Genomic DNA, 12,917 nt, shown 5'->3' with positions numbered 1-12,917 from the left:
GGCCAAGGGCTCTTGCTCTGAGGATCCCTGACACATGTGACCTCTTCCTTCCAGCCACGGAGACCGCCCAGCAGTTGAAGCGGAGCGCCGGGGTGCCCTTCCACGCCAAGGGCCGGGGGCTGCTGCGGAAGATGGACACCACCAGTAAGGCCCCCACCCTGGTGCCGTGAGCCTTGCTTTTGGGGCAGAGCTAAGGGCTTGACCTGGAGACCCGCTCCCTGTTGGGGAGGTGGTGCCTGTGAATGGTCTTCAGGCAGCAGTGTTGGGAGCCCGTGGGAAAGCGAAGGCACTGGGGCAATTTCACCGGCTTCTCCCCTTGGGGAGCTCCCTGGGAGGATGTGTGGGCACGGAGACAGGAAGGCCGGGATCTGAGGACAGCGCTGGGCACAGAGACAGGAAGGCCGGGATCTGAGGACAGTGCTGGGCACGGAGACAGGAAGGTCGGGATCTGAGGACAGCACTGGGCACGGAGACAGGAAGGCCGGGATCTGAGGACAGTGCTGGCCCCTGCTCCTCTGCTGTTGGCACCGGTGGCTCTCGGCCTTCCCAGCTCGGGCTTTCGGCCCCAAGTGCTGCTCTTGGGTTCCGAGTGTCCCTGGGCGGCTCCGCAGGGAGGACGTGGCCGTACTCAGCTGCCCGTGGGGCTGTGCCCCCTGCACCCCTCCATCTGCCCTTCCTGATTTGTGCTCTCAGGGCTGGGCGTGAGCTTAAGCAGGATGCACCCTGATCACAGGAAGACGGCGTGCCCCTGGGAACCATGGCAGGGCATACTCACCCCAGAGGGTGCTGGATAGTGACCTGGGGCCAGAGGGCAGGACGGGTGTCGTCCTGTGCTGAGACAGCTGGGTAAACTTGCAGATGGGTGGGGCTGAAAGGGCAGCCTTACAGGCGTCCTCCATGCAGCTCCCAGACCAGCCTGGCTTAGTTTATTTGGGCTCCCATAATCCCACAGTGTTCACATGGGACCTAGTAGAAGGCATCTTGGGTCTGCTGACTATTGTCCCTGTGTGGGGGGCCGTCCCCGGGTTATGTTCCTGCCCACCGTAGCCGAGGTTCCACCTTGCTCTCCTCTACCCCGCCTGGAGCAGACCCTTGTCTTTCCACCCCCACCAGGCATCCCAGGGCCAGGGCTGCACCTGCTGGCCCAGGGAGGGTGGGCCAGCCGTTGAGCAGTGTGTCCAGCCTGGCCCAGTGTGCTGATGGCACCATCCCCCGGGCGTCCTCTCTCCGGGCCTGGCACCATGAGAGCCACGCACGCCTTGGAGGGTGCGTGTGGGCGCTGGTGGGTAACAGCGTAGGTAGGCCTCAGGAGTGTCCTCAGGGGACAGGGGGAGAAGGCTTGGGAGGGCGGCCCTCAAGCCCAGGCACCTGGCTTCATGCCCCTGGCTTCACGCCCCTGCCTGTGGAAGCACAGGAAGGAGGCAGAGCTCAGCCCCCGCCACACTGGTGAGAGACTCCACCTGGTGAGATCCTGTGGCTGGGCTGGGGTGCCGCTGTCTTTGTTTGGTGTCTTGGCAAAGTGTGAGGTCGTGGCTCCAGGCGTTCGCCTGCTCCCTGAGGTCCGGGATCCTGGGGGTCCTGCCCGCTGCCCGCCAGGGGTTTGGCCCTTCCCCACTGCGGCGCTAGCGTAGAAGAGGGTGGGATGTTCTGGGCTCAGAGGGGGTGGGGGACGTTTGCCGGTCACTGCTGCTGGCGCCCTGACTGTTGCCGTCCTCCAGCCCCACTCAAAGGCATCCCGAAGCAGGCGCCCTTCAGAAGCCCCACAGCGCCCAGCGTCTTCAGCCCCACGGGGAACCGGACCCCCATCCCGCCTTCCAGGACGCTGCTGCGGAAGGAACGAGGTGTGAAGGTAGGCCCGTCCCCCAGCTCCTGTGGCGCCCCTAGGCCCGTTGCGCCCTGGTGCTGTCACTAAGGCAGGGCTGTGCTTGCTTGTCTTGGCAGCTGCTGGACATCTCTGAGCTGGATATGGTTGGCGCTGGCCGAGAGGCGAAGAGGAGAAGGAAGACTCTCGGTGGGGGTTGGGGCCTGCGTGTAGGCGGCAATGGGGGTCCCTGCGGGCCCTGCCCAGTTGGGGTGGGTTGTGTCCACGCTCGGCGGGCAGGGCTGTGCCCCCGTGAGGCTCCTCTCCGTGGGTGGGTGCCTGCTTTTCTCCTCGCTCCTTGGTGGCCTCTCCTGGGAAGCTGTTTGCTTCCCTGCTGCTGCCCTGAACTGAGACTGCAGACGCGCCCGGGCACTGGCGAGGACGCCTGTTTTGTCCACAGATGCGGAGGTGGTGGAGAAGCCGGCCAAGGAGGAAACGGTGGTGGAGAACGCCACCCCGGACTACGCAGCCGGCCTGGTGTCCACGCAGGTAGGGCTTGGGGCTGCGCCCCATGTCTGGCACCACTGCGGGTGCCCCTTTTGTTCCGATTGTGGCCACTAGTGTGCTCTGTCGGAGAATATATATATGTATGTACATATGTGTGCAGTCTGTATTTATGTATGTATACATATATGTACATGAGAGGCAGTGTGGGCCGTGCCCTGACATGGGCATCTGACTCAGGCTCGGAGCGGGAGCCTGCCCCACGCTTGCTGGAGGGGCTGCCAGGGGAGTCCTCCTCACCCCTGTGCCTCAGTGTCACGTCAGGCAGGGCTGGTGGGACCTGCCTTGCACGTGGCCATGAATGGGTGCAGGACAGGCCTGTGGGGGTGCTGGGTGGTCAGAGGCCTCAGTGTCCCGGAGACCAGGCCCTGCCTGCGGGTGGGAGGCAGCCACGGGGCGCGGCAGGTGCACAGAGGCTGCAGTGGGTCGTCTGAGGCCAGGGCCTGGAGGAGGCCACACTGCGGGGTCACTTTGGGATAATAAGCTCCTTTCTTCCCACCGCTGCGTGTTCTGGGTTTCTTAACATGAGCATCTTCCTTTATATCAATGCTTCGTGGTAAGAAAAAGCATCGCTCCTTCTGTGCTCAAGATGGGCGGTTTGGGCTCCTCAACCCCTCCCCTCTCCTACACAGGAGCGGCTCAGTCCCCAACTCTGCTGGGGCGCCAGGGGCCAGGGGTCAGGGGTCCCGTTGTCTAGCCCAGGGAGCTCGGGAGAGTGGCCCCCGCCTTCCTGCTCTAGCTCGGGGGGCCACAGCCTGTGGCAGTGGAGCTCCGGGTCGGGCCATGAGTTAGCACATGCCGGAAGCATGGCTTCTTCTGGAAGGAACCTTAAACTCTGTGTTCCAGAAACTTGGGTCCCTGAACAATGAGCCTGCGCTGCCCTCCACGAGCTACCTTCCCTCCACGCCCAGCGTGGTTCCCGCCTCCTCCTACATCCCCAGCTCCGAGACGCCCCCAGGTGAGTCTGCTGGCCCCAGCCTGGAACCAGCCAAGCTGCCTGCCAGGACATGGCCTTGCCCACGGGCGCTGCCAGGGCTGCGGTTCTCACTCCTGCATCTCTGTTGTCCCCCTTCTGCCTCAGCCAGAATCTGCTGGGGGCAGATGCCCCGCTGGTCAGCTTGAGCTCCAAGACATAAACCAGCTGCTTTGCCCCACCCTGCCCGTCCTGGGCACAGACAGGCAGCCGCCCCAGGGGACACGGCAGGGGGGATTGGGTTTGAAAGGGTCTTCTGTCACGTGACCCAGCTCTTGTTGCTGGGTAGGCGGGAGGGGAGCTGAGAGCCGTCCCCTCCCAGACGGAGGGCACTGCCAGGCTCACAGCACCTCAGGCCAGGTCCTGGGCCCAAGGGGCTTGAGGATACAGCCTTCCTGTCTTCCCACCAGTGCCTACGGTATGGGGACCTTCTGCAGGCCAGCAGCTGGCCAGAGTCCAGACATCTTATCTGCGAGTCTGGAAAGGCCTGAGACCACTGGCCTTGTTCCTCTGGCTGGGGCTCCTGGGGCCTGTGCCTTGGCTGGGGGCCACAGGGAGTTCTTGTCAGAGGGTAGCAGGACAGAGAAGGGGAGCTGAGCCTGTCACCTCCAGGAGCACTAGGGTTTGGGAACAGGGTGGGGGTCCAGCCCCCTCACCAGGCCCCGGTCTACTTGCAGCCCCATCTTCCCGGGAAGCCAGCCGCCCACCAGAGGAGCCCAGCGCCCCGAGCCCCACGTTGCCAGCGCAGTTCAAGCAGCGGGCGCCCATGTACAACAGCAGCCTGAGCCCTGCCACACCCACGCCTGCGGCGCCCACCTCGCCTCTGACACCCACCACACCTCCGGCTGTCGCCCCTACCACTCAGACACCCCCGGTTGCCATGGTGGCCCCGCAGACCCAGGCCCCTGCTCAGCAGCAGCCTAAGAAGAACCTGTCCCTCACGGTAGGTGTACCCTGGCAGGGCCCACAGGCCACCAGGTAGGTGGTACGGCCCTGGCCACCTCCCCTAGCGTGGGGGTGCCACAGTGCCTGCAGGGGGATGCAGGAGGTGGTCCTGGCAGGGCCCTGGCACCCACACCCCTCTCCCCCCTGTAGAGAGAGCAGATGTTCGCTGCCCAGGAGATGTTCAAGACGGCCAACAAAGTCACGCGGCCCGAGAAGGCCCTCATCCTGGGCTTCATGGCCGGCTCCCGAGGTATGTTCACAAGGCAGGGCCTGGGGGTGCACTGGGCCGGGTTGGGGGCAGGTGCCCCCAGACACCCACCCAGCAGCTCCTGCTCTCTGCAGAGAACCCGTGCCAGGAGCAGGGGGACGTGATCCAGATCAAGCTGAGCGAGCACACGGAGGACCTGCCCAAGGCGGACGGCCAGGGTAGCACAACCATGCTGGTGGACACAGTGTTTGAGATGAACTATGCCACGGGCCAGTGGACGCGCTTCAAGAAGTACAAGCCCATGACCAATGTGTCCTAGGGCCACCTGCCTCACAGCTGGCCGTCACTTGGGTCCACGGGACGATGGCTTTGCCGGCTTAAAGTAACCGGATGGCGGACACCTAGCCCCCGAGGTCCCCCAGCCGCCGCCCTGCTGCTGACCCAGCCTGTTTTAAGTTCTGGATGCATTTCTCTGGGGTGTTTGGGGCTTATTTTTAAAATTTTAATATGGGTTCTTTTTTGTGTGATTTAAGACACTTTTTGGACTCAACGTTACATTTTTGAATGTAGTAAGTTAACCAAAAAAGTTACAACTTCCTAATTTTAGTGACAGCTCTGCCTGTTAGACTCTTACTTTTTAAAATCTTTTCTATTTTCCCTCGCTGGGGCAGTGCCCTCCTACCCCCAGGGTTGAGGGGACCAAGGTGGCATGGTGGTACTGGGGGTGCGGCAGGGACACCCAACACCAGAGCGTGGGAGACGGTGGGCCTTGTCCCCTGCCTGTGCCTGCCTGGGAGTTTTGTATTCATCTTTTGTATAGTTGTGGACATTTAAGACAGTCTTTGGGTACCTATTTTCATTGTAAAACTATCTGAACCATTAAAGTTGAGCTTTTCTAAAGAAAGCCACCATAGCTGTGTTTGGGGCCAGCTTGTCCTCCCTGCTCCGGGGACCCAGTCCCTCCCTAGGCGGCTGTCAGGACGGGGTGGGCCAGGGCTGGGGGCTTCCTAGGACACCCTGGCCCACAGGGTGGGGAACAGGTAGGATCAGCCCTCGGGGTACTCCCTTGACTTACTTACTTGGCTGTGGGCCTGGGGACCACCCGGCTCAGCTGACTGCAGGGCTGGGGGACAGCAGTGGTTCCTTCTCTCTAGACCATTTCACCCTTAATGGGAATTTGGGAAGCAAATTATTTATTTCTGAAAGAAGAAAGCATTTTTCCAAAGTCAGTTATGCCTGCTATTTCCAGTATTTGTCATACTTCCCAAGGTGGCACTGCCTCTCCCCAGCGGGTCAGGTCAAAGGCAAAATGACACAGTCAGGACAGGGAGCCCCACCCATCGGAGGCATCAGTGCCACACCCGATGCTTTGCAATTCAAAGTAACTGGAAACAAAATCAAACAATCCCATATAAAATAAGTTAAGAAAAAAGCCTTTAAAATGTTTTTAATACAAAAATACTCATACACAATTTTCCAAACACAGCTTTCCATTTTAAATGCTATTTTCCCCCAACTGGCAAGTCTCAACTCTCTATTTCAGTATATCCCTCCCCCCCAAAAGTGAATTTCAAGTTTTTAAGTCTAACTATCAAACCTGGTGACAGCACCCAGTATTCCTAAAAGGAATCTGACCTTACATTGTATGAAGTTTAGACACCAATAGGCACATTTAAGTTTGTATTTAATTTCTGACGGGGCATTTCACACCTCAACAGGGTATGGTGAGGCTGTGACACCCCGTGGACACAGCATTTTACTCTACTGACTAACAGTCATCAACTACACTCATAGGATCAAGATATTTGGCAACTGACAGTCATTTGCATTAACTTGAATTATAAAACAGGTTTACTTCTGGAAAATAAGGTAGTTCTGGAAGATGGGCACTGCACACGCCAGGGTTTAGATGTCAAGACAGACAAACACTGCGAAGGGGACCCAGACAGCCACGGACGGGTGTCACCGGAAGGCTGGCCTGAGGACGGACAGCTGGGTTCTCACTTCAGGTGCCTGAAGAGTTTCCCCCACAGGTGACCACATTTTAAGCTGCCCATTCGGACACATCCCCCTGTGGGCACACACGGGTGGGTATGGGTTTAGGTGCAGATGCTGGTTTCAGATGCCAAGGAATCCTGAGGGATTGGGGCGGTTTTTGTGTTTTGCCTCACATTAATGACGAAGGATTGAAGCTGATGTTCAGGAAGTCACCACGTCCTCAGAACAAAGCTGGGCAGGGCCGAGAGCCAACCACACCCACGGTCACAGCTGGGGGCCTGGTCAGCCCCAGTGGCGAGAAACCCTGCAAGCTCACGGCCGCTACCCCAAAGCCTGGCTCCACCGAGTTATCAACGGGTATTGTAGAGACATTCAAAGTTAGTGTTACTTGCTCATTAGTTTAACAGTTTTTGGAAAGGGGGAGGAACCATATTTAAAATGTTTGCATTATTTCCTTCAGAAAAATCATAAAATTTGGAAGTATTATCAAAGCGATTAAAAATCACAAGATTTCACTACTGTCCAACACAAAAATAAGTTAATATATGCTCCCCAAAGTGCACTGCAAAGCCGATTCTGCTGTTTTGACGTAAGCATTGTTCGTCCCTTACCTGCCGGAAGGGATCTTTTGGGCAAGTGACAGCGGGGCCCTGGGGCCTTAGACTCTAAGGTGTGTGGGGACATTGCCCGGCCTGTCCCTAGAACAACCTTCCAAGTTAGGGCATAAGGAGCATAAATCTATGAGCCGATCCAGTATTTTCTTAGGACAGTTTGGGAGAAGTTAGAGTCTGAACTGGAAAGCACTCCCACCCTGTCTTAACCGGCGAGTGCACCTCAGAGGCCACAGGTGCGCGAGCAAGTCAGTGGCTACACAGCTCGTTTCCCCTGGGTCCTCTGTGTAGTTAACTTTGCTGGGGACCCTGATGGGAGAAGGGACAGCCACCAGCCAGTGAAACTTCCAGTCAGTGCTCAGGGAGGTGTGGGACCCTGCAGGGCCACACACCCCTGAACCCCACGCTTACAGGTCGCAAAACCACGGAGTAGCCACTCTCAGGTCCAAAGACACTGCAGTTTTTACCAAGGCATAAAAGATGCCACAGAAAATTTAACAGGAGCCTCAGCAGCAGTTTTCAAGGGGAGTTTTGTAAACTTCTCTGCAAGATGGATGTGTCCTCCTTAGGTTATTTTAAGAAAAGGCCATAAAAAAGCACCTGCTGCTGAATGTTCTCTCCCTCTCTCCCAGACAAGCAGCCCCTCAGGACACGTGGGCAAAGGCACACATGGTGCCCCCTTCTCAGGGTGCTCCAGACTTCCCAGGGTCAAGGATCCCTCAAAAAAAGAACCAAGTCTTAAAACATATGTAGTACTCAGATAGGTCTCACTGTAGAACTGGACCTTTTAAAAACTGAAGTGAAATCTCACAGGAGAGTGGGTGTCATACCTGGCCTAGCCCAGTGCCCATAACACACGGACGAGGCACGCACACCTGCCAGGCAGGCCTCCACCCCCAGGACCACACCTCTCAGTAGGTGCCCTGGCAGAGGGCACATGTGATCAGCAGAGTCTGCATCTTCCATCACCAGACCCACAGAGTGCTGAGATGGAAGCCACTCTGGGTGGCAGGAGAGCTAGACTCCGTCTCTCTTTAGACCCACGTGCTGGCGTCCCCGGGGCCTGCAGCGCCCTACAGGGCTCCCTAAGTTGTCACTTCCTGTGCTCTAAGCAGACTGCGGTCTCACGCCCTGCAAAGTCACTCCTTTCGCCATGGAGCTCAGGGCCGCATCAGTAAACACACACTTCAGTCGGTGGTGATTTGTGAAATAGGTTTAGCAAAAATATATTGAGAATAAAAATCAGAAACTGGTAAAGAAAAGCCAAATGAAAAAAATATACAAAGTTCTCCCCCAAATGTTGATAAGAACCTAGCGAGTTCAGAAGATAGGCCCAGGTGAGAAGTAGGCCCAACCCGGCCAGGCCTCGAAAGTGCTCCGCGTAAACTACACGTTGAAAGTGGACGTGTTATTGGCATTTCATTCAAATCCATGAGGAGAAAACACTACGGGAGGAAATCTTAACACCATTGCTGCCACCACCTGCAGGGCCAGCTTCTCACTAGGATGGAAAAGAAGCATTTCTGAGGAACAATTCACATTAGTACAAAAAAATGATATAGCCATTTCCAAAGAGCAGAGTAATGATCACAATGGCAGTTTCGAGGAATCCAGGGTCAGTCCTCACACGGGCCTCACCCAGCCTCTCCTAAGTGGCGACGGCGCTGAAAGCCGGAAAGGGGGCAACGCGAAGCCGAGTTTCTAGCGACCCTTGGGAAAAGCCTACGCTACACATTTCAGAGGAGATTAAAACATTCCATATGCCAATTAACTTTAACCTAAAAAAATAGAGTGGGAGGGAACCTTGACATTCGGAGAAATTCAAGTGTGGCGGTAACGCTGAGGAGTGAGGCTGTTTGTCCAGGAACGCTGAGCTGGGCTCAGACGGTCATCAGTGCAGACGCAGCGGATGCTGCGGAGGATGGCTCAGTGGTGGGGAGGCGCTCCCTCCCGAGGAGGCCTGTACGTCTGTGTCCTGGCGGCTCGAGCTGGGTCCTCTGGGCCAGTTCATGCTCGCCCTCTCCCGCAGGCAGGGCCGGCCGCCCTGCACCGCCCCTGGATCCGGCCAAGCTGCTGCCTGGCGCTATTTGCCCTCTGTGACTCTCCGCCAGCCCCTCCGCCGCCGCCTCTTCCCCTTCGGCTTCCCTGGCTCTGGCGGGGGCTTCTCAGTCTTGGTGCTTCTGACCGATGCCGCCCCTAAGTCATGCTCACAGCAGTAGGACCGCCCGTCCGGGGTGCAGCTGAAGGCTGTCCCGTCCTGGTGCTCCTTACAGAACGAATTGGGGCACAGGTGGCAAAATGAAGTCGAAGGTTTGCCACACACGTCACAATGATGCCAAGGACATTCCCACTTCCCTGCAACAGAACACAAGATATGAGCACACAGAAGTGATGGAATCACGACTTCAACATTATCATGGTTGAAGATGACTTATAACTGTCAGGTCAAATGAACACAAAATAGTGCTGGCTCCAGAGAACAGGAGGCAGACAACTGTCTACGACAGCCCGGCCGGGCTCCCTGGCCAGGCCTGTTGACTCCACAGTACCTGCCAGGCCCCTAAGGACCACCTGTTAGCGTCTCTTTATGTTTCAGCAACTGAGAGGAGCTGTGCCAGGTGCAGGAGTGTCCCCCAGCCCGGCGTGGACAGGCAGGGGCTGCTGTGCTCATTTCCATGTGACCTGCCCTCTCCCAAGGGACTGATTTTCAACTTGGGTATTCATCTTTCTGGCATGACTCTGTAAAGGCTCTCTCAGGTTAGGGACCACCCTCGCACCCATGGCCAACACTTTTCTCTATGGTGTGTCATCTTTACCATACAAAAATGTTCTTACACAAATATCTGAATTCTTTTTTTTTGAGATGGAGTCTAGCTCTGTCGCCCAGGCTGGAGAGCAGTGGCACAATCTTGGCTTACTGCAGCCTCCGTCTCTTGGGTTCAAGTGATTCTGCTGCCTCACCCTTCCGAGTAGCCAGGATTACAGGCGCCCGCCACCACGACCAGCTAATTTTTCTATGTTTAGTAGAGATGAGGTTTCACCATGTTGGCCAGGCTGCTCTCGAATTCCTGACCTCAAGTGATCCATCCACCTTGGCCTCTCAGAAGTGCTGGGATTAGAGGCATGAGCCACTGTGCCTGGCCTGGATTTTATTTTTATAGTTCTGTTTTTGTTTGTTTGGTTTTTTTTTTGGGGGTGGAGTCTTGCTCTGTCGCCCAGGCTGGAGTGCAATGGCGCTATCTCAGCTTTCTGCAATCTTGGCTCACTGCAACCTCTGCCTCCCGGGTTCAAGCATTTCTCCTGCCTCAGCCTCCCGAATAGCTGGGATTACAGGTGCATGCCACCACACCAGTCTAATTTTTGTATTTTTAGTAGAGACAGGGTTTCACCATGTTGGTCAGACTGGTCTCGAACTCCTGACCTCAGGTGATCTGCTCACCTTGGCCTCCCAAAGTACTGGGATTACAGGCATTAGCCCCCGCACCTGGCCTCTTTTTGGTTTCTTGTTTTGGGTAAGGGCCTTTTAATTTTTCTTCTGTGATTCCACACAGTCAAGAGCCCCATGGTGACACACTGCAAGATTGTAACGGAGGTGGCTGCACCCTTAGGTGTGAACCATGATGTCTGCGCAGCACCAGAGTCATCTCACAACCCATTTCTCAGACTGTCTCATCACCAAGTGGAACAAGACGCTACTGTTTTCCCACTGGCGCCTGTCATCTCTGAAATGCGGGTGCTGGAAGGTGAAGCCCACTCTACTTCCCTTCAAACAGAGCCAGAGCTGCAGCTCCTTCGTCAAGCAGCGGAGCCTCCTGGTGCACAGCGCCACCTCTGGGGACAGCCTGCCCTGCACATCCAGGACAGGGGCTCTGGGCCCCTCCATTCCCACTGTAGTGCAGCCAGGCCAGGCCCCTCTGGGCTGCCAGGGAGACGCTGCTGTAGAGGCCTTTCTCCTAGGAGGGGCTTTAGTTCCCAGCGTCGCCTCCTTCCTGGCCGCCCCGCCCCCACAGCATGGATGAGGGCCCCAATTCTGCAGCTGGGCCTTGGGCTGCCTGAATCCCTCCTGGAGGTTCCAGGGGCTACTCCGTCACCACATATCTTCTCTGCTCGATGCAGAGATCTAGAATGTGCGGCTGGTGGAACAAAGAAAGGCTCTGCCACCCTGGATCAGGGCCTTCGCTGCATGAGCGCCTGATGCGCCTGCACCCAGATGAGGCCCGGTCAGCAGGAAGAGCGTCAGCAGCCGCCATCAGGAGCCTGCCACACAGACACAGCCCCAAGCCACCGCGAGTCTGCACACCCACCGAAGGGCCGCTTGCCAAGGCCCAGGCAGGACAGGTGGTAGGCCTTGGTGCAGAACTTGCGGTCACACAGCACCAGCTGCCCGCCATCACCACAGCGGAAGCACTCGTCCTCTGACTGCCTCTTCCCTTCCCCTTTTGCTCTGCGCCGCCTCGTTTTCTTCTTGGTCTTTTTGCCCTTTTCCTCTGATGAAAGGGTCGTCGAGGTCTAGAGTCAAGAATTAAGCACAGATCACCGGAAAGAATTACACAGGCTGAAGCAAATAGGGCAGAAGAGCGAGCTACGATCCAGGAACTTCAGAGATCTCTGCAGGTGCCCAACATTAAGAGGAGAGGAGAGGAGTGTCCTCCTCGTGCTCCCCAGACATCCTTAGACTCACTCGACTCAGCGTGAAAAAGCTGAACAAAGACTACGACTAGAGTGAGCTTTGTCGGAAGCCTGCAATGACGCATCTCAGCAGCATCTCAGCAGACACACAGCTCTGGGATCTGCTGATGGGACCCACTGGCAAAGGAGGCCACCACAGGCAGAACAGCTCCCGCCCGCCACCCAGGGTCTCCTCATTAGGAAATTCCACAGGAACGTGGGCACAGGTGGGCGGCAGTGACCTGAGGGCAGCGACCATCCTCAGCAACACGGCTGAGGACAGACACTGGCTCAGGGCCGAGCTGGTGCCACCGCCAGGCTTTCAGGCCCAGGTTCTACACAGCACAGGGAAGGGGTGCAAGAGTGCCCCCCCAAATCTCTGTCCTTCCTGGAACCTTGGAAGGTGGCTGTATTTGGAAATAGGGTCATTGTCAATGAGATCTGTTAAGATGGGGTCACACGGTAGCAGGGCAGGCCCTAAGTCAACAGGACCAGTGCTCTTATAAGAAGGGCAAGTCAACAGTCATGTTCGCAGGGAGAATGGTTGGGCGGTGCTGCTACAAGCCAAGGAGCAGCAAGGACTGTAGCCGCCACCAGGAACGGGAGACAGGCCTGGGAAAGAGCCTCCCAAGGAACCTTCAGAGGGCGCACGGCCCTGCCCACACCCAGAACTGCGAAACCACGCGTCTGTGGGGGCATTGTTCTGGCAGCCCCAGGAAACACGTTCAGTGAGGAACTCTTAACGACTGGCCTTTGTTGAGAGCCGTCCTCCCCAGCCCACAGCAGGGAACTTGCTCCCACCTGTCCCAGCAACAAGCCAGCCTGGAGGAAGCCGCTGTTCACGGGGGGCACATGTCTCCAGGAGTGCAAAATGCCAACACAGAGCCTGGGGGGAAGGAGGGCGCCACAGCCTTACCTTTGGTCTATCCCCGAGGAATCCACTGCAATTGGAGGCTCCACACCGGCAGACCGTTTTTTCATTGCCCAGACAATCGAGGTTGTAGTTAAAAGTCAGCTCCGTCCCTGGGAGAAGAGACGACAGACACCAAATTGGAAACACCTGCCTTTCTCTTCAAAAGCTAAGGGGCATGTATTAGGTCAATAAAAATACTCTTATTATTTTTGTATCTGTACTGGCTTGATCCATGG

General features: G+C 56.9%; 2 protein-coding genes across 15 annotated transcripts in view; one reads left to right on the top strand and one right to left on the bottom strand.

Annotated features, from left to right (window-relative positions):
• The window catches only part of NELFA (negative elongation factor complex member A), a 59,569-nt gene extending 54,174 nt beyond the window's left edge, over positions 1-5,395 (top strand). For all 6 annotated transcript variants that reach the window (XM_063705083.1, XM_063705082.1, XM_055384358.2 and 3 more), the window contains 8 exons: positions 55-144; positions 1,719-1,849; positions 1,942-2,011; positions 2,262-2,350; positions 3,212-3,323; positions 4,016-4,281; positions 4,434-4,533; positions 4,626-5,395. In XM_063705083.1, the coding sequence (XP_063561153.1) occupies positions 55-144; positions 1,719-1,849; positions 1,942-2,011; positions 2,262-2,350; positions 3,212-3,323; positions 4,016-4,281; positions 4,434-4,533; positions 4,626-4,810 (1,043 nt within the window). In that variant the 3' untranslated portion in view covers positions 4,811-5,395. The remainder of the gene's footprint in view (positions 1-54; positions 145-1,718; positions 1,850-1,941; positions 2,012-2,261; positions 2,351-3,211; positions 3,324-4,015; positions 4,282-4,433; positions 4,534-4,625) is intronic.
• A 513-nt stretch (positions 5,396-5,908) lies between these two features.
• The window catches only part of NSD2 (nuclear receptor binding SET domain protein 2), a 110,561-nt gene continuing 103,552 nt past the window's right edge, over positions 5,909-12,917 (bottom strand). For all 9 annotated transcript variants that reach the window (XM_031010396.3, XM_031010397.3, XM_031010398.3 and 6 more), the window contains 3 exons: positions 12,685-12,791; positions 11,405-11,609; positions 5,909-9,455 (listed from right to left, as the gene is read on the bottom strand). In XM_031010396.3, coding sequence (XP_030866256.1) covers positions 9,184-9,455; positions 11,405-11,609; positions 12,685-12,791 — 584 coding nt within the window. In that variant the 3' untranslated portion in view covers positions 5,909-9,183. The remainder of the gene's footprint in view (positions 9,456-11,404; positions 11,610-12,684; positions 12,792-12,917) is intronic.

This window comes from Gorilla gorilla, chromosome 3 (genome assembly GCF_029281585.2).
Source record: "Gorilla gorilla gorilla isolate KB3781 chromosome 3, NHGRI_mGorGor1-v2.1_pri, whole genome shotgun sequence".
NCBI classification, from domain to species: Eukaryota; Metazoa; Chordata; class Mammalia; order Primates; family Hominidae; genus Gorilla; species Gorilla gorilla.
The sequence above is the reverse complement of the archived record's forward strand: the minus strand, read 5'-3'. Positions and strand labels throughout refer to the sequence as shown.